The sequence below is a fragment of the Tenrec ecaudatus genome, chromosome 6 (assembly GCF_050624435.1).
Source record: "Tenrec ecaudatus isolate mTenEca1 chromosome 6, mTenEca1.hap1, whole genome shotgun sequence".
NCBI classification, from domain to species: Eukaryota; Metazoa; Chordata; class Mammalia; order Afrosoricida; family Tenrecidae; genus Tenrec; species Tenrec ecaudatus.
Window position 1 is genome coordinate 173,888,339 of NC_134535.1, and position 20,373 is coordinate 173,908,711.

General features: G+C 40.4%; 1 protein-coding gene across 8 annotated transcripts in view; it reads right to left on the reverse strand.

Annotated features, from left to right (window-relative positions):
* The window catches only part of ABI1 (abl interactor 1), a 101,450-nt gene that overhangs the window by 63,637 nt on the left and 17,440 nt on the right, over positions 1–20,373 (reverse strand). For all 8 annotated transcript variants that reach the window (XM_075552541.1, XM_075552542.1, XM_075552537.1 and 5 more), the window contains exon 2: positions 4,012–4,179. In XM_075552541.1, coding sequence (XP_075408656.1) covers positions 4,012–4,179 — 168 coding nt within the window. The remainder of the gene's footprint in view (positions 1–4,011; positions 4,180–20,373) is intronic.

Below are 20,373 nucleotides of genomic sequence, written 5' to 3' on the forward strand. Positions count from 1 at the left end.
AATGTTCTATAATTGACTGTGGTGATGATTGCACAATTTTTTAATCGTTTTATTAGGACCTCATACAACTCTTATCACAATCCATACATATATCAATTGTGTAAAGTACATTTATACATTCATTGCCCTCATCATTCTCAAATTATTTGCTCTCCACCTAAGCCCCTGGCATTGGCTCCTCATTTTTCCCCTCCCTCCCCACTCCTCCCTGCCTCGTGAACCCTTGATAATTTATAAATAATTATTTTGTCATATCTTTCCCTGTCCGATGTCTCCCTTCACCCACTTTTCTGTTGTCCATTCCCCAGGAAGGAGGTCACATGTAAATCCTTGCAATCAGTTCCCCTCCACAATTCTTTTTAATAAGGTTAAACCACCAAACTTTATGGTAAGTGAAGTACATGTCAAAAAACTGTTAAAAAATAACAAAAAGACTGGAAAAAGAAAAACCTTCACATAAACACATTGCTGGTGGAAATGTAAACTGATGCGGCTGCTTTAGGAGGGGAGCAGCAGTTCCTGAAGGGGTTAAACAGAGTATCACCAGATAGTGCAGAAAAGGCCTGGCACCTGCTCCCAGAAAGATTGTTGTTGTTAGGTGCCTGCCAGTTGGTTCGGACCCATCTCCATCTTGTGCACAACAGAATCAGGGAAACACTTTGGGACTGTTCTAATCTGTTACATGGTGAGTCATTGCAATCAACTTGATAGCATCTAACAACAATAAAAAACTTGTACACACACTTTCAAAGCAACATTATTTATAATAATAAAAGAGTGAAACCAATTTAAATGTCAACCGAAAAGCAGATGTGTACAATGTGCTAATATCCACACAATAAAATGTTATCCGATCTTAATAAAAACGAGGTACAGGTACATGCCACAACATCAATGAGGCCTGCAAAGAAAAGATGCCAGTCATGAAAGATCCTCTAAGATTCCATTTATGTAAACGGTCCACAGGGGCATCCACAGGGACAGGGAGCAAACTGGCCATCACCTAGGTGGGGAGCCTGGGGAATTGGAAGGTTACTGTTAACGAGTATAGGGTATCCTTTCGGGGTTATGCAATGCTCTAAAATTCTTGTGATGATTCCGCAACTTTATGAAAATAGTATAACTCACTGAATTGTACACATTAAATGATAGTGTAGCTATTATGTGAACTAAAGCCCACTGAATTTATTTTATAAAGAATAGTCTTACTCACTCCCTCAATGCATGAATACTTTCTTTTCTTAAATTGGCACTCTACGATGCTCACTCTCCTGACACAACTGCTGAAGCCAAAGCGGGTGAACAAGTAAATGTGGCGAAGAAAGCTGATGGTGCCCGGCTATCAAAAGAGATAGTGTCTGGGGTCTTAAAGGCTTGAAGATAAACAAGCGGCCATCTAGCTCAGAAGCAACAAAGCCCACATGGAAGAACACACCAGCCTGTGTGATCGCGTGGTCCCGAAGGGATCAGGCATCAAAGAACAAAAAATCATATCATTGGCTGCACACCTCCATGATACGATCGCCGAAGACAAACGGGTGCATAAGCAAATGTGGCGAAGAAAGCTGATGGTGCCCAGCTATCGAAAGAGATAGTGTCTGGGGTCTTAAAGGGTTGAAGGTGAACAAGCGGCCATCTAGCTCAGAAGCAAATAAGCCCACATGGAAGAAGCACACCAGCCTGTGCGATCACGAGGTGCCAAAGGGACCAGGTATAAGGCATCATGCAAAAAAATAAGTATATATATATACACCATAGTGAATGAAGGGGGAAGTGCAGTGTGGAGACCCGAGGCCCAAATGTCAACCACTGGAGATACCCTCATAGAGGGGTTTAGGAGAGGAGATGGGTCAGTCAGGGTGCGATGTAGTACCGATGAAGAACACAGCTTTTCCCCAGATCTTGGATGCTTCCTCCCCCCAACTTCCATGATCCAAATTCTACCTTGCAGGACTGGATAGGGCAGAGGTTGTACACTGGTGCATATGGGAGCTGGAGGCACAGGGAACCCAGGGTGGACGATAACTTCAGGACCAGGGGTGTGAGGGGCGATGCCGGGAGAGTGGAGGGTGAGTAGGTTGGAAAGGGGGAACTGATTACAAGGATCCACATGTGACCTCCTCCCAGGGAGATGGACGGCAGAGAAAAGGGGGAAGGGAGACTCCGGATAGGGAAAGATATGACAAAATAACAATCTGTGGATTATCAAGGGCTCATGAAGGAGGGGGAGCGGGGAGGGAGGGGAAAAAAAAAAGAGGACCTGAAGCAGAGGGCTTAAGTGGAGAGCAAATGCTTTGAGAGTGATTAGGGCAAAGAATGTACGGATGTGCTTTATACAATTGATGTATGTATATGTATGGATTGTGATAAGAGTTGTACGAGCCCCTAATAAAATGTAAAAAAAAAAAAAAGGATCTGTAAGAGCCTCCCCAAAAAATGATTTAAAAAAAAAAAGAATATTCTTACTGACTTCCAATCCAGACAAGAATATATTAACAGAAGCCGTATTTATGCTCCTGCCTAAAACAACTAAACCACATGAAGGAAGAGCTTTTTAAGACCTGGCAATCCTGCAGTGGAGGAAAGTGAACTGTGAGAGAGGGAAACAAACAAGGTGAACAATACAATCATTTGCCTGTGTGGCTACCAGAGCGACTGAACTGAGGAAAGGAAGCTGAGAGTTCAGAGGCCAAGAGTTGCAGGGAGGGGACTGAAGGAAAAAGTCACAACAGAGATGCCTGAAACGAGGCATGACCAGTGACGATGTGCATGGAAAATAGCTGAGGCTAAAGAAAAAGCTTCCGAAAGATGAGGAGGTGGGAACAATCCTCAGAACTCACCAAGGCCAGGAACAGTTCCTATTCCCCACATTCATGCTGGGAGTCTCGCCAGGCAGCCATTCACAGGACAGACCCACAGCGAGTAGAGGTGGAGTCTGTCATCAAAAGCTTCCCACAGAGAAGAGTCCAATAACCAGATGGATTCAGTGGTGAATTCTACCAAACATTTCAAAGAAAAATATCGACAAAGCTTTTCCATAAAAATGAAGAGAAGGGAACACTGCCCAATTCATTCTGTGAAGCACGCATTAATGTGACATAAAAGGCGGAAAGTTACATTGCAAGAAAAATTAAGTCCTATAGCCCTCATAAATAAAGAAGGAAAAATTTATTAATAAAATGATCAAGTGGGGTTTATTTCAAGAAAGCAAAGTTGGTTTAGCATTCCCAAAACAATATCTCTTATGTTAGCAAACTTAAAAAAAAAAGTTATGATAATTTCACTTGAACGCATAGCAAGCTGACAAAATCTACTATTTATCCCTTTAAGGATTCTCTGCACGCTAGGACTAGAAAGCCCTGTCCTCATTCTCAGAGTACAGTCATGAAAAACCTACAAGACGCTAAGAAACTTCCACGTGATGCAAGGAAAGCTGATGACTAGGATCGGAACAGAGGAGGAAAGCCCACGCCCACTACTGCCATTCAGCACTGTCCTGATCTTCCAGCCACAGGAAGGCAAGGAAAAGCCCCCAGAGAAGAAGTGAGTCGGTTTTCATTCACATGAGTCTCTACAGAGAAAATCCAACAGAATCAAGGAAATAGCTACTGCAACTACAAAGTGACCTTAACAAGGATACAAAATGAGTGTACCAAATGTATTGTATTTCTGTGTTTGCAAGCAACAAGCCATCCATCAGAATTGGCATGATGAAAACACTAACATTTACAATAGCATCAGAGACATTTTAGGAGGGGGTTCAATAACTTTATGGAAAACGGAATTGAAAGATCATGGAATTTTTTGAAGCCCACTTGTCTACTTTAAAATAAATCTGACAAAAAGCTTCAAGATTTATGATACTGACCTCAGAACTGAAGCTGAACTGCTAATAACTCTAGTCATTCAATAGGAAGAGGAATAAGAAAGCTTCCCCACCAGAAAATCTACTTTTTTGACATAAATTGTCAGGTGACTGAGTGTGAATTTATAGTGTCAATCTGTTGTTACCTGTGAAATGTGGTTGATGGAAGACTCCATTCTTCGCAACTGGGAGGCTTGGATGTCCAGCAGTTGGAGCACATTGTTGGCCAGCGCATTTATTTGATAAGCAACACTAGCTAGGGACTGGGTCGTGTAGGCTTTGGTCTCTTCTAAGGCTTTTCTCTTGTCTGTAGCCTGAAATGGAAACAAAAACGATCTATAGTTTCTTAAGTTAGACAAGCAGCAAGCATATACTCTAGGAAAGGACAGTTATCATTATAACTTTTAATAGAAAAACACAATTTAATCGCAAAACTTATTAGACTATCTGACCACAGTCACTGAAATCCTTCATTTGCCTCATGGAACCTTTCCCTCTGGACTAGCCACTTCAGTGAGATCCATTACCACTGGATCTACCGGTGACAGACCTCACAATATCAGAGTGGCACTGGGAGAGATGGTTTTGGTTCCCCAACCCCCTCCCAACCACCACCTCATTGCATAACACCTCTAAGACCTCACTGTCAGCTCCACACAGTCCTTAATGGTGACACGGACTACATCCATTCCACCTTACACATTCCTGTTCACCTTACCATCAAAAATTCAGCCCTCCTGCTTGTTATTCACTATGACTAAGCCTCTCATCCCAAAAACTCCTTTAAAGATCATGACCCAATCACTGGCCCACCCTTTCTTCACAAACTCCACAATTTATATCACAAAAAGGTCAATAATATATAATCTGAAAAAGGAAGAATGCCAAGAGCCACAGGAGAAAACGAAGAGCCTAACAAGACAGCTCACAGAAAAAGCAATACAACTGCAATGAGTTTAATACTGTGTATGAATTGTTCAATTAAAACTGATGATCTGCTGCTCTGTAAACTTTCAATCAAATCACAATTAAATTTTATTTAAAAGAAAAGACAAGGCAGTCTTTCTGAACTATTTGAAAAGATGTTTAACCTGCCTCATAATAGACAAAGAGAAACAAATGCAAATTAACGTGAGACACCATTTTTCTTCTATCCAACTGACAAATATCCAAAATTCTGACAAAATAATGGGGAAAGACTCCCTGATACTGTTAATAATATGCAACGCAGTTACATGTGGATTTACCTTATGATCCAGCAAACTCACTTTTAGGAATTAAGCGCAAAGAATCACGATAAAAAATACAATACATATATGCACAAAGATATTCACTGTCCCGCTATTTATGATAGCAGGATGACAGCTACCAGGAGGGGGTGGAATGAATAAACTGCAAAGTAGTATAGCATTGTAATAAGAATATTTGAGGAGTATCTTTATTACCACTATGACATTATCTACAGCAGGAGTCCTCAAACTTTTTAAACAGGGGGCCAGTTCACTGTCTCTCAGACCCGTTGGAGGGCCGGACTATAGTTAAAAAAAAAAAAAAAACTATGAACAAATTCCTATGTAGCCTCTGGTATAATTATGTATCCTAGGTACTGTTTTTCCATTTGATAATTTACTGTGAGCATGTTCCCATGTTAGTCTTCCTGATTTTTTTAAAAGAAATTTTTTTCAATAGCTTCAAGATATTTCACCTGGTAGATTATGACTGTGACAGACGTTTCTTATTCTCATCATTTTGAGCCTTCTGAAAATTTCAAGGTCCCAATTTTAAATCAGGACATCAATGTATTGGGCCTTTTTAAAAATACACTCATATCTTTTTCTGAGTTGTTAAGCAAGAGACAGCATTATTTCAAGTTTGAAGGAATTCAGAGTAAACGTGTAGTTGAAATTATAAGTATCTTCTACTGTTCTCTGATTAGTGTAGAGTTAAATATATATGAAAATAGAAAGAATAAAACAACTTCAATATACTTGTCATTCTGCTTCAATAACTCATCTTTAGGATAAAACACACTCATCTTAGTAGATATGTTGATGCTATATGAAAAATACCACAATATCAGCTCTATCTTTTTTTTCCAGCTCTATCTTAAAATTGTTTACGTCAAACACTACTGTTGATCTACTGAAACTACGCATTCATAGTTCATTTTACAAGTTTAGTAAGCCCAATCATTTTCATACAACTAACTCCTCACGGAATTGCTGCATAATTAAGCTCCATATACCATTACCAAATGGTGCTCTAGCTTTCAGAGTACCATTTCTACTTTAGGGTGTGATTATACTGAAAGATGTCTTACACAGAGAATACCACATATCTATAGTACTGACTTACATAATAACACTTCAGAAATAGTAAACTATGAGAAATTAAAAGTTCTCCTTTTCTGACTCACTTTGAACTCTTCCTTAAAGTCTAGAGGATTTGGAAATGCTTTGCTTTGAGAAGTGGTTACTGAATTGGACTTGAAGACAATGAATGCCTTCAATAGAGTTTATGTTCAAATTTCTCCAATTTTCCCCCCAAAAGCCTTTACATATTTTATCAGGATTCAACCAAAGATTTTCACTACACGTGATAACATGTCTACTTTGTCTTCTTAAATTTAGACCACTGCCGCTCCCCAACAGTGACCTCCTCCCACCACCACCACCCAGATTGTATTTTTGTGTGGTTTTCATTCAGGCCAGTTTTCTTATAGAGTTCTACAATCTGGGCTTGTCTGATTGTCTTCTCATGGTAATATTTAGATTAAACATAGCGCGGCAAGAAAATTACACAGGTGGTTCTGTGAACTTCCCATTGTGTGTTAGAACATCTTTTCAAAGAACACTCACCTGTATTCCAAGAATTTTCCCCCAGGTTTCCAGCAATAATTTTTACAAATTTTGATGCTAGCACATTTTTTATCTTCCCAGAAAGTTTAAAAAACAAAGATTTTAAGACAAAAACTAGGACTCTTGCTTCCTCAAGTCATCCTTAAAATGGACTTGTTGGCCAAAAAATTCAATTAGCCGCCAGGAAGAATAGCCAGATTCAGTATGTGTAGACAATGTCAAGGCTGCTTGCTGCCAGACAGGTAACTTTCCACAAACATCATCAATTGTAAAATACATAACAATTTCAAAGATGCTAAAATGGAAGGAGAGGAGGGATGTTTCCTAGAGCTGATAAAGTAAAACATGTAAGAAACAGTTCCTGATTTAAAAGGCTTTTCTGTTTGTCTTTGTTTTTTAATTGAAATTTTTATTGTGGATTATTAGATGGGGCGTTTGCATTTCAGACCATCTAGCTTTAACAGTTTAAGCCACTCACCAACCCCACACCCATATTCTAGCCTCCGCACTCCCCGCCCTGATTTTTCTTCTCTCTCTTAAGACTGTATCCTTCCTTTCACCCAAGTTAATACCTGTCAACCTTCTAGTCCATTGCTTCATCTTCCCACTTTGCTCTTCCTCGTCCGGACACCTCCAAAGTTTGTTCCCTTTGGTATGCAAGCCTTGTCTTGGTTTTTAACCTTTTAATAGTGATCTCACAACTTAATCTTCTTTTTTAAAAAACATTTTATTCGGGACTCACACAACTCTTGTCACAACCCATGCATACATCAATTGTGTAAAGCACATTTGTACATTCATTGACCTCATCATTTTCAAAGCATTTGGTCTCTACTCATATTTCTCATCTTATGATTAACTTCACTCAGCAGAATATTCTCTAGGCCCACCCATGTCATGAGGCATTTTGTGGCTTCATCGCTGTTTCAGGGATAGACAGTGTACCACTGTGTGTTTGTGCCGGTTTCTTTATCTATTCTGCTGATGGGCATTTGGGCTCTTCCCAACTGCATATGTTTATACAAAGTGCCTATGTCTGTTTGCGTTATGTCTCGGGCATATATTCAGCAGAGCGGTGTTGCTAGCTTGTATTTCTATTCCCAGTTGTTTGAAGTAGCGCCATAGCTACCTCACAATCGTTTTCACAAGTGTTGTACATATTTACACACACACTGGCAGTATATGAGAGTTCCAATCCCTCTGCACCCTCTCCAGCATTCATTTTCTGAGCTGTGTGTTTTCAATTGAGCTACCATTGTTGGTGTAAACATAATATCTCATTGTTGTTTTGATTTGCATCCTCTCCTAGACGGCTAACGATTGAGAGCCTTTGCTTTTTTACATGTTTCTTGTCGTTTGGATTTGTGGGTTCTCTTTTTATCCCTTTGACAAAGCCTTTTGGTGCACATCAGTAGTCTCCACCAGTTATTTTGTCTTCTACTGTGGGTGCTTCCTTCATTGTATTTGATAGTCTATCTCTTCCCTGCAACAGGGCCCTTAAGACTGTCCCTATTTTCTCACTGACGATCTTTATAGCTTTTATAGCTGTGGGGTTATATTTAGTTCTTTGATTCATCTTGAGTTTGTTTTTTGTACATGGGGTCAGATGAGGGTCCTCTGTTTCATTCTTCTGCGGATGGAGACCCAATTTTGCCAGCAACAATTGTTGAAGATATTTAATATTTTTTGGTACTTTGTCAAAGATCGTTGTTTGGAGGTGGGTGAATTTATTTCTGGGTTTTCACATCCGCTCCATTGGTCTATGTAACTACATGGTACCAACACTAAGCTGTTTGACCACTGTGGCTATGTAATAAAGAGTCGAAGTCAGATAGCGAGAGGCCTATTTTGTCCTTCTTAGGAAGTTCTTTGCTTATCCTGGGCCTCTTCCCTCTCCATGTAAAGTTATAGTTATCAGTTTTTCTATTTCTTTAAAAAATGAAGTTGGGATTTGGATCAAAATTGCTTTGTACTTATAGATTGCTTTGTGTTTATGGATTGCTTTGGATACTATAGGGAGTCCTGATGACATAGTGATTACATGTTGGGTTACAAACCGAGGGGTTAGCAGTTCGAAACCACCAATCACTCAGTGGAGGAAAGATGAAGCTTTCCATTCCTATAGAGTTGCTATCTCAGAAACCCACAAGGGTACTTGCACCCTGTCCAATCAGGCGCCATGTGTCAGAAATGACTGGAGTGGAGAATGAGTAAGTGGACAATGCCGACATTTTCACAATGTTTAGCCTTCCATTTAAGTATAGGTCTCCTGGTTTCTTGCAGTAGTGTTCTAGAATTTTCTTTGTACAAATCTTTCAATTCGTGGGTTAGGTTATTCCAAATATTTAATCATTTGTGTGGATACTGTAAATGGTATTGTTTTCTTGACTAGTTTTTCAAATAGCAGTATCTATTAGTACACAGGACTCCCACTGATTTTTGTGTTAATCTTGTAACCTGCCATGTTGCAGAATTTTTTTGGTCAAGACATTAAGGTTCTCTACATATAAAATTTTATCATCTGCAACTAGTGTTTCACTTCTTGGTGCACTGATTTTTTTTTTTTTTTTTTTTTGGTGTCTAATGGTTCTGGCCCAAACTTCCAGCATGATGTTGAATAAGAGTGGTGATAGGGCGTGTGGGCCATCCTTGTCTGGCTCCCACTGACGGGGCGGATGGTTTCAGCTTTTCCTCACTGAATGAGAAGTTTGGTCATTGGTTTTTCTTACATGGCCTTCATTGTGTTGAAAATTTTTCCTTCTATTTCTATTTTGGTGAATGTTTTTATCAGGAATGAGCATTAGATACTGTCAAATACCTTTTCTGCATCAACCAGTATGATCATATGGTTCTTATTTTTTGTTTTGTTTATATGGTGGAATGTATTGTTTTTCTAATGTTGATCCATTCTTGTGTGCCTGGTGTAAATCCCATTTGGTCTACTGCTTTTTTGATATATTGCTGGATTCTATTGGCTAAAGGCCTTTTTAAAATGGAAGTACTTAGTACTATCAGGAAGGATTTAAACTCTGGGTTTTAATAATACATGGAACTGAAAAAGATTTTACATACCAGAAGGTGTACAAAAACAAACTTCTACTTTGCTGAAGACCCCCCTATGGGACTAATTTATTACCTGGGATGAAGTAGCATTGCTTAATATGGCTCTTCCATCCACATTTATAAATCCCATTCAGTGAATGGGTAGGAGTGTGAACATACAGTAGAGGGGACTCTTAATTCAGGGAGTGGTCAATTCCATCATTCTGCTGAGTTTATAAGTGAGCCACTTCAAAAGGAGGAACAGAGAGAATCCCAAGGCCATCATGAAGGCATGAAGTTATGATGTGACAAATTCAAATAGCAGTATCTCTTTGTTTGCTTAGCTTTTGTACTTATACTTTTCAGAGGAAAAAAATACTACTGTAAATTGTTAATAGTCAATACATTTTCTATTATATGCAGAAAGTCATCTACAAGTAACTGATAAAGTTTATCTACCTAATTTATTTATCACATAGTATATACTATACTAAGGACATACACTGTATGCATATGCATGTGTGTGTGCATGAAGAGAAAGCAGAACCGCCCGTGAGGCACATGTGAAAGCTCTGCCTGAAGAGACATGCCTACCAGCAAGGTTGAGAAGAGAGAGTGTGAACAAAAGATCTGTATCCTTAACATTTTGTTACCTGTTGACCCCACTCACTGCCATCAAGTTGATTCTGATTCATACTGACCCTAAAGGGCAGGACAGAACTACACTTTTTGGGTTTGGGGGGCTATAATCCTTCAGGAGCAGAAAGCCTCACTTTTCTCCTGCAGAGTGATTGGTGGGTTTACACTGCCGACTTTGCAGTTAGCAGCCAAATATATAACCCACTACTTCACAGGGTTCCTCTGTAACCTGCTGGCTTCCCTGTTACGTCCCAAAAAGTATCATCTGTGAGTTTTGTATGGCTATTGCAGCAAATTCTAGAACCCAGCAGAGAAACAGGGACAGGATGGTTGAGGTCAGAATGAGGTACAGAAGGATGGAGGATGGAGTCATATCCCATCTGCCCTCCTACAGAGCAATTGCCCTTGGACTAGTGCAGAGTTGGATTCTCCTCTCTAGTAAAGCCAGGAGAGGTCAGATGCCATGGCTTCCACAGGGAGAAAACTTAGGAGCAGGAACCACAATCATTTTGTGGAGGGTTAAAAGAAGTAAGGAAAAAAATGCACACAGGCCTAATGCTACCACTGATTCATTAATAAGCATGGAGTCCTGATAATTACTCAACACAGGCACATACTCGATGCCTACCTAACATTGAAAACATCCCACTGCTAGAGAGGGCAATTAGACAGAAAATTCTCAAAGCAGTAAGAGTGAAAATTAAATCAAAAGAAACCCTGCCAATTTAGGACAAAATCCACCCCAAAGGAATTTTTTTACATCACTATTCAGCTTGAGCCCTTGTCTTTGTAAACGTGAGCACAGTTCTGCCCTACCTCCTCCTGCTAGGTAAGTGCTAACAGGCCCAGGAGCTCTCCCAGCTCCCTTTCTTTCCCAGCAAAGACCAAGTCTCTGGTTCCTACTGTGCACTAGTGGGCAGTAATGGGAATTATGGTACACTCTCTTCTTTAACTGGAGAACTAACACAAAACAATCAACTGTTATTATAGCTAATATATAATATTCCAAATTCAACACTAATGTAGAATAGCTTTTAAACCTTCACTAGTCAACTAAAATTCCCCTAGAGCATTTCCAACAGCTAGATCGTCTCTAAATTTTTTTATTTTATCATGATTGTAGCCTAAGTCAATGACCCTCTACTCGGGCTAATTGCTTTTCCAGAAACTCCACTACTGCAGATGACAGATTTTTCAAAACAGGCTTAATGCAAAACCCTCGGAAAAAACTAGTCTCAAAAATGGCAAACACGGTGACACATAATTAAGTGCATATTTAAATATTCCTGAAAGAATATATATCATGTTTAGTCTAAGGTCCTTAACTGCCTTCTATTATTCCTACCATGTTAACTATCTTCTCACATAATTTTTATTTCTTCTTAAAGCCGATGGAATTGGAAGAGCCATGAAGATCAAGAGTGTAGCTAGGTCAGCATTGACACGTGCTGCTAGAGAGGGCAAAGACAGTATGAACCACAATTCTTAAAGAGGTGCAATGGTCTTTACTTCTAAGAAGTTACCCTAAAGAAATAAACAGTTTAAAAAGAAAGAAAGAAAGAAACGGTAAGTGCCCCCCCCCCCCAAAAAAAAATCCCCAAACCATGATATGAGGGAATGTCAAAAAGTTCATGGAAAAACAGAATGGAATTTTTCCAAACTTTTTGAGGCACCCTCCTATGTCCAAGTGTATCTACACCACTGTTGTTTACAATCAAGAAAACGCACCTCCATCGAGTCGACTCTGACTCATCGTGCCCCTGTGGGTTTCCAAAACTGTACCTCTTGACTGGAGTAGAAGGCCTCCTCTTTCTCCCTTGTTTTTAACAATACAAACAAAAACAGAAAGCTCGGGCATAATATCTAGTTAAATGGTCAGCAACAGAGGATAAATACTCATAAATTGGCTAAATGACCAGGGCATAAATAATATTCACACATTGGAAAAGCATGACCCAATCAACATTATATATATGCTTACCAACAAGGAAAATTACTGAGTCAAAATTCAAACAGGAACGCCAAACTGCTATGTAAGATTAGATACAGAATTTTACCTCACCCAATTAGGGAAACAGTAGAAGGAGTAGAGAGCAAAAAGAAAGTTGGAGCACCAGAAGAGGAGCCATCAAGTGCTCTGCAAAGCCAGCTAAGCCTAGCTTCAGAAATGGGCCAATAAAGGAACCTTTGTAGGTCTGCCAGGAGATAAGTAGCCATTAGCCACTGCTAGTAAGATGTCAGCAATCAGGACAAGAGAGACAGACATCGAGCAAAGGAGAACAAGATCAAGCTGGGATCCACCAGCACCTCCACATCTCTCACTGCATCTAATCATAGAAGCCTTCAGATTGTAACCAGCAGTGCTTACCCACTTGGCTGATTCTAGCCTGCAACGATAAACAGAAGAGGCTTCTGGGAGGACAATGCTCCAGCTTAAGCAAACAGACATAGTATATATAAATCCCCGCAAAATCTGATTATATAAATATACATTATTATACTTAATTCCAAAAGAATAATTAATTCATAAACAAGTACAACAGCAAAATCATACTTTGGTTTAATAGGATACAACTATTCGTGACAGAAACAAAATCATACTGATTCTTCAAAATATAATGCAAAGTTTACTTTCTTTAGTAATGTGCATTTCTTTTTTTTTTCTTTTTCTCTCAAGCCCCAAAGTTCATTTCTTTACTTCCTGAGTCACACTTCCCCTTTGATATTCCGTAACTGAAATGCTGAAATATAAGCTTAACCACTGTTAACATGTCTTACATTAGTTAGAGTTTGATATAAACTGGGCAGGGGTGGGAAGGTGAGTCGGTCAATATACACCCAAACATTAAGATCTGAAAGAAATAACTACTAGGTTTGCGTTCTGTAATTGGTCACATTTATCATTTTCTTCTCCTATGTTGCACAAGTTCCTTGTCTGCTAGGGTGACCCAAAACACCTCTGCCATGAGCAGCCCTTCCTGTACCATTGCGGTGCTGCTGGTAGATTGGTATGGTTCGCTTATCCAGTGTTTATAAATCCCACCAAAAGGCTGGGTGGGAGCATGCAAATAGGGCATATGACACTCTGTAGCCATTCCATTGGCTATGAAGTGGAAGAAACTGAACAATCTCATGACCACTAAAGAAACAGGTTCACAAGCAGAGCATGTCCAAGATCCACATGTGGAAAAGCAGAGGCAGTTGGGCAGTGACAGCAACAGAAGCAGCACATAGGCTTCCGAGCCCACGGAAGGAGTGCGGCTGAGAGCCTCCAGCAGGAGGCTGGTGCACAGAATGGAGCGCCCACAGGGCACGTATAAGTGCTAAGTACCTTTGCAAGGGGCCATATGGCTGAGAGGCAAAGAAAGGGATGCCTGCTACTAGGGCTGGAAAAAAGGCACTGCAGACAAAAAAATCTGTATCCCTATCATTTCTGATCCTGGCTTTGTATCCTGACCTATTAGCTTCCTTACCACACCCCTTAATTGTAAGCATTTGTGAGTTATGTGTGAACATTGCAATGGATGATGAAGCAGAATTCCATGAGAGGCAGTTGGTATTAAACTAGTATAAAAAAGGTTGCAGGACAGAGACATCTTTGAGCTCTACCCCTTAGGCAAATGTACAGTTGGACTGTCTGTTTCTCTACTGAAGCTAAGTCAGAAGTCACCACCATGCCATTTCCTCAAGAGAGCAGCTGTAGTTGTCCAGTAACTTTTATCAGAGGACGTGAAAGTGCTAACAGGCACTCTAGAGGATCGTCTGCATTGCAGACAGACTCCTGATAACTCTTATGTTTCGCTTGAAAATCAAGATCAATCACCCTAACTAGTAAGTAATTGTCTAACTGGCCTGCTAGTTCACTTGCAGGAGAAACACTGTTTTCAATTCCACTGAATAAATGTACTGTTCCCCAGTATTAAAAAAAAAAAAGGCATTCCTTTTTAGACTTCACAAGAGTGAAACGTAAACTAGCAGAGTCCAGAGTTGTACAGGAAGAAAACAATCATCTTCATAGCAGGTCATTAGGGGTACTCATCAGTCCATTTCTATCCCTTGATTCCCTTGTTTGTGAGTCCTGGCTACAAGAGGACCAGGCCCATACCCTTGGTTGCTGACTCAGACGGTATTAACCACATCTCAGAGGACATTAGCCCAGCAATGGCTGAGTCTTCAAAAGGTCACTACACATTTTTAAAAAATCAGTTCACTATTTAAGGGTGACGATGGGAAACATAATACTTCCCCTCATATTTACCACACATCTATTCCCCTCACTTATAAAATATGTTGCTTCCAAGTTCCTAATCATTCAGCCACACAATTAGTCACATTACCATGAGTAACAGGTGATCCACATTTCTAACCGTCTCTCTCCTTCCAGGCAAAATGATTAACTAGATGCACTGCTCAAAGTTCTGTCCATTGGAGGAATTTCCCTTCACCACTTTCCTTCACGGTCACCCTGAGTGTAGCTAGTGTTACAAATGCCTAAGAATTCTTTCTCTTGATAAAGTCAAGGTAGGGGTTGAGTAAAGAAACAAAGTCCAAAGAATTATAAATGGTATGTATGATAATGAAAATAGGTTTGAACTATTATAATATCTCCTGGTTTTGTAAAAAGATTATACATACACCAACTAAACAGGGTGAAGGAGGGGATGCTAAAAGGAATCATATCAATATATTAGTGGCTCTCTCTGATTCATGAAGTATGGTAGATCTTTAATATTATTTTACTTTTAATCATTTTGAGAGCTCTTACAAATATCATAACATTCATTCCACAGTTCAATCACATCAAGTAGTGTTGTACAATTGCTACCACAATCAGTTTCAAAACTTTTTCTTAAACTCCTTGATATCTGCTCCCCTTATTCCCTTCCCTCCCCCACCATACCCCCTAAGACCCCCTTACTTTTTTTCCCCCTATAGCTTACCCAATCCAGTATATCCATTCACATACAATTTTCCAGTGGAGTTATACAATCACCAATGCTATCAGCGCCCCACCCCACCCCCCATCCATCAGCCTCTTCCCATACCCTCAGGGAACCATTACTCCTATTACTGTTTCTGAAGAATTATTTATCTTGACTTTCATGTACCAAACAATCTTAAATATACAAATGAACACATGTAAATCTAATATGCTTAATGAGATAAAACAAATAAAAATCATAACAATAAGGGGAAGATGTATTAAAGAACTAGAGGATAATTATGTGGTTCATCAGCACCATACCGCACCCTGGATTTAGCATCCCTTCCTGTGGCCCATCAGAGAGGAACTGTCCAATTATCTTACAGGTACATCTTGGGTCTCCACTACATCCATGCCCCTTCACAATGATTTGGTTGCTTGTTTCTGAACTTCTGATACCTCTTTCCATTGACAACACCTCATGATTGCACAGGCTGGTGTGCTTCTTCCATGTGGGCTTTGTTGCTACCTTGTTAGATGGCCGCTTGTTTAACTACAAGACCGCCATACGCTTTATCTTTTGATAGCCGGGCACCACTGGCTTTCTTCACCACATTTGCTTATGCACCCGATTTTTAATGTTAGTTACATTTTTAATATAGCCAATGTTTTCAAATACAATAATTAGAAAAATGGCTATTTGTACTAAGAATTTTTAATAAGGAGCATCTTTTTGATATAATCTCAATAGGGCAAAAAAACCCACATAAGTGCACATAGAGTACAACTTAATTTGGGGGGGGATAATAAGCTAATGTTGTACCAGATAAATCAATGAGATAAATACAATCGCACCACTATCAAGTCAGTTCTGATTCAGGAATCCCCAACTTCAACCGCAGGAGACATGTTTTTTGTCTAAAGCCTCAGGAGAAGTTTGTTTTCTGTACACATACTTTTTTGTAGAGCTTGATTCCACATTACCATTTAAAAAGACTTTGTATCACTTAATATGCCTAGAGAGCAAAAGACTTAAAGGTAGATCTTAATGAAATGCTTAGTTTTTAAGTGACACCTTCAGTGGTTAAAACAGGTCAAGTCTTCAGTGCTTCCAGCCCTGATTGTACCATCAAGCATATAATCCCAACTCTACATGGGAACCTATCATTGGAAGCAAAACTTAAATTTTACATGACATAGAGGTCATGGAGAGCTACCATCAGCTTTCTTCACCACATTCACTTATACAACTGTTTTGTCTTCAACAATCGTGTAGGGAAGATGAGTATCCTACATTGCCAATTAGAACAAACTGCTCTTATACTCAGGTAGGATTTAAGTAGAGGTCCAAAGTCCATCTGCTTCCTTATTATATTTACTTATATATGCATACCTAGATAAATATACCTATCTTTATATATTAAAATCTTTATATATACAAATCTATATTTAGACCTGTATATAATTTTTACCCCCAGTTGTTTCCTCTATTTCTTTTTTCAGAAAGGGGCATTTTTGCTTGTAAGTTTCTTTTGTGTGTGTGTGTGTGTGTGTGTGTGTGTGTGTGTGTGAGTTTCTGTAAAGAAAATAATCAGGACACTGTCAACTTAACTGATTTATTCAACATCACACTGCCATCTTGTGTGTGATAATACTTGTGGCCTATGGAGAATCTCATGGCTCACAGGAATAAATGCCACAGGTTTTTAATTTCCCCATGATGTGTACTCTTTATTACGTTTTTGTTATTGCTGAGGGTCATATGTCCACTCAGTGTTACATTCTTATTGAACTTCTTGAGAAGGAATTGTATCATTTCCTTCTAAATGAAGGGTTGTGTCGACTTAAGTAAGATTGATATCTTTTCAAAAGAAGAGAAAAGTTCAATTCTGATCTGGAAGAACTGACCTTGTGGGTTCTGAGACTTTTTTTTTTTAATCATTTTCTTGGGGGCTTGTACAACTCTTATCACAATCCATACATCTATCCATTGCGTCAAGCACCCTTGTATATTTGTTGCCATCATCATTCTCAAAATATATGCTTTCTGCTTGAGTCCTTGGTATCAGCTCCTCATTTTTGTCTCCTCCCTCCCCGCTACCCTCTCCCTCATGAGCGCTTGATAATTTATAAATTATTATTATTTTGTCTTATCTTACACTGTCTGACGTCTCCCTCCACATACTTTTCTGTTGTCCAGGGAGGCGGTTATATGTAGATCCTTGTCATTGTTTCCCCCTTTGCACCCACCCTCCCTCTACCCTCCCAGTATTGCCACTCTCACCACTAGTCCTGAAGGGATCATCTGTCCTGGCTTCCCTGTGTTTCCAATTCCTATCTGTACCAGTGTACATCCTCTGGTCTAGCAGATTTGTAAGGTAAAATTGGGGTCATAATAGTCAGGGGAGGGGGTGAGGAAGCATTTAGGAACCAGAGGAACGTTGTATGCTTCATCATTGCTACACTGCACCCTGACTGGCTCGTCTCCTCTCCGTGAGCCTTCTCTAAGGGGATGTCCAGTTGCCTACAGATGGGTCTTGGGTCACCAATCTGCACTGTCCCTCATTCACAATGACTTGATTTTTTGTTCTTTGATGGCTGATACGTGATCCCTTCGACACCTCATGATCACACAGGCTGGTGTGCTTCTTCCATGGGGGTTTTGATGCTTCTCAGCTAGATGGACACTTGTTTACATTCAAGCCTTTAAGACACCAGATGCTATATCTTTTGATAGCCGGGCACCATCAGCTTTCTTCACCACATTTGCTTATGCGCCCACTTTGTTTTCAGCAATCATGTTGGGAAGGTGATCATCATGGAATACTTAATAAATCAAAGTATTCTTGCATTGAGGGAGTACTTGAGTGGAGGCCCAATGTCGACCTGCTACCTTAATAATAAACTTATAAATATGTGCACATAGATCTATTTCCCCATGCTCATAAATAAATATATTTACATATGCACATGCCTTTATTTAGACCTCTAGAAATGCCCTTTGCTTCCTAGCTCTTTCTTCCATTTCCTTTTACTTTCCTCTTGTCCCACTATCATGCTCAGCCTTCATTTGGGTTTCAGTAATTCCTCTTGGTTACATTACCATTGATCACATCCAACCAGGCCTCCTATACTCTCCTCACCACTAGTTTGGATCACTTGTTGTTCCCTTGCCCCTGTGCTTATTAACACCCCATCTAACAATTTTCTTTTTCTTTTTTAATCATTTTATTGGGGACTCATACAACTCTTATCACAATCCATCCATCCATCCATTGGGTCAAGCACATTTGTACATTCATTCCCCTAATTATTCTCAAAACATTTGCTCTCCACTTAAGCCCCTGGCATCAGCTCCTGATTTCCCCCCCTCCTTCCCCATTCCCCTCTCCCCTTCATGAACCCTTGATAATATAAAAATTATTATTGTGTAAGTCTGGGTACATTAGAGAAACAAATCCACAGAAATTCATATGTATAAGTTTTTTATATAAAAGGTAAGTGCTCATCAAGAAAACATCCCAACCCAGTGCTGCCCACGCCCACAAGTTCAACATTAACCTATTAACCCATATGTCCAACACCAATCCACAAAGTCCTCCAGCTCACAAAACACACACATTGACACCGACTGCAGGAGGAAAACCAAATCAATGAACATGCAAGCATCTCAGCGCTGGCAGAGATCTCCACATGACTGCACCAGTATCCAGGGCTACACTGGGGTAGGTCCATGCAGCTTCTCCTTGGGGATGTCTTGTAGGAAGTTAGCTGCCAGTCCAGTGGAATCCGTGCTGTGTTTCCAGGTGGGAGACTTCCTTTCTTTGGGACCAGGACCTCCAGGCCTGAGGAACACATGGTTGCTGGGACAGGAAGCAAAAATGCTGCAAGGGGATCACTAGGAGTAATAGTGAGTGGTGCCACTCCAGCTTCCACCCCTTGGTTCCTGGACCCATGAATTCTGGCTATTGGAGACACAGTACCATATATTGGCCTCTGGTTTAGAGCATATACAGCTTCCTGGAGAACATTGCTCCAGCCCCCAAGTTGTTACCACCTAGTTGGCGCCGTAATTGTGTCTTTAGGAGCCCATTCCGTCATTCTATCAAGCCGGCAGCTTCAGGATGATAAGGAACATGATATGACCAGTGATTCCATGGGAATGGGCCCATTGCCGCACTGTATTTGCTGTAAAGTGAGTTCCTTGATCTGAAGCAATGCTATGTGGGATGCCATGCTGGTGGATGAGGCATTCTGTAAGTCCACGAACAGTAGTTTTGGCAGAAGCATCATGTGCAGGGAAGGCAAATCCATATCCAGAGTAGGTGTCTATTCCAGTAAGAACAAAACGCTGTTCCCTCCATGACGGAAGTGGTCCTATGTAACCAACCTGCCACCAAGTTGCTGGTTGATCTCCCCGAGGAATGGTCCCATATCTTGGACTTAATGTTGGTTTCTGTTGCTGGCAAATGGGACACTCAGCAGTGGCAGTGGCCAAGTCAGCCTTGCTGAGTGGAAGTCCATGTTGCTGTGCCCATGCATAACCTCCATCCCTGCTGCCATGTCCACTTTGTTCATGTGCCCATTGGGCGATAACAGGGGTGGCAGAGGAAAGAGGAGGACCAGTCTCCACAGTGCGTGTCATCTCATCCACTTGATTATTAAAGTCCTCCTCTTCAGAGGTGATCCTTTGGTGAGCGTTCACGTGAGCTACAATTAACTTTACTTTCTTGGCCCATTCAGAGAGGTCTAGCCACATACCTCTTCCCCACACCTCCTTGTCACCAATTTCCCAATCATGGTCCTTCCAATTCCCTGACCATCCAGCCAAGCCATTAGCCACAGCCCATGAATCAGTATATAGTCTCACATCTGGCCATTTTTCCTTATATGCAAACTGAATGGCCAGGTGCACTGCTTGAAGTTCTGCCCACTGGGAAGATTTCCCTTCACCACTGTCCTTTAGGAGATCCCAGAAAGGGGTTGTAGTGCTGCTGCTGTCCACTTATGAGTGGCACCTGCATATTGTGCAGAGCCATCCATAA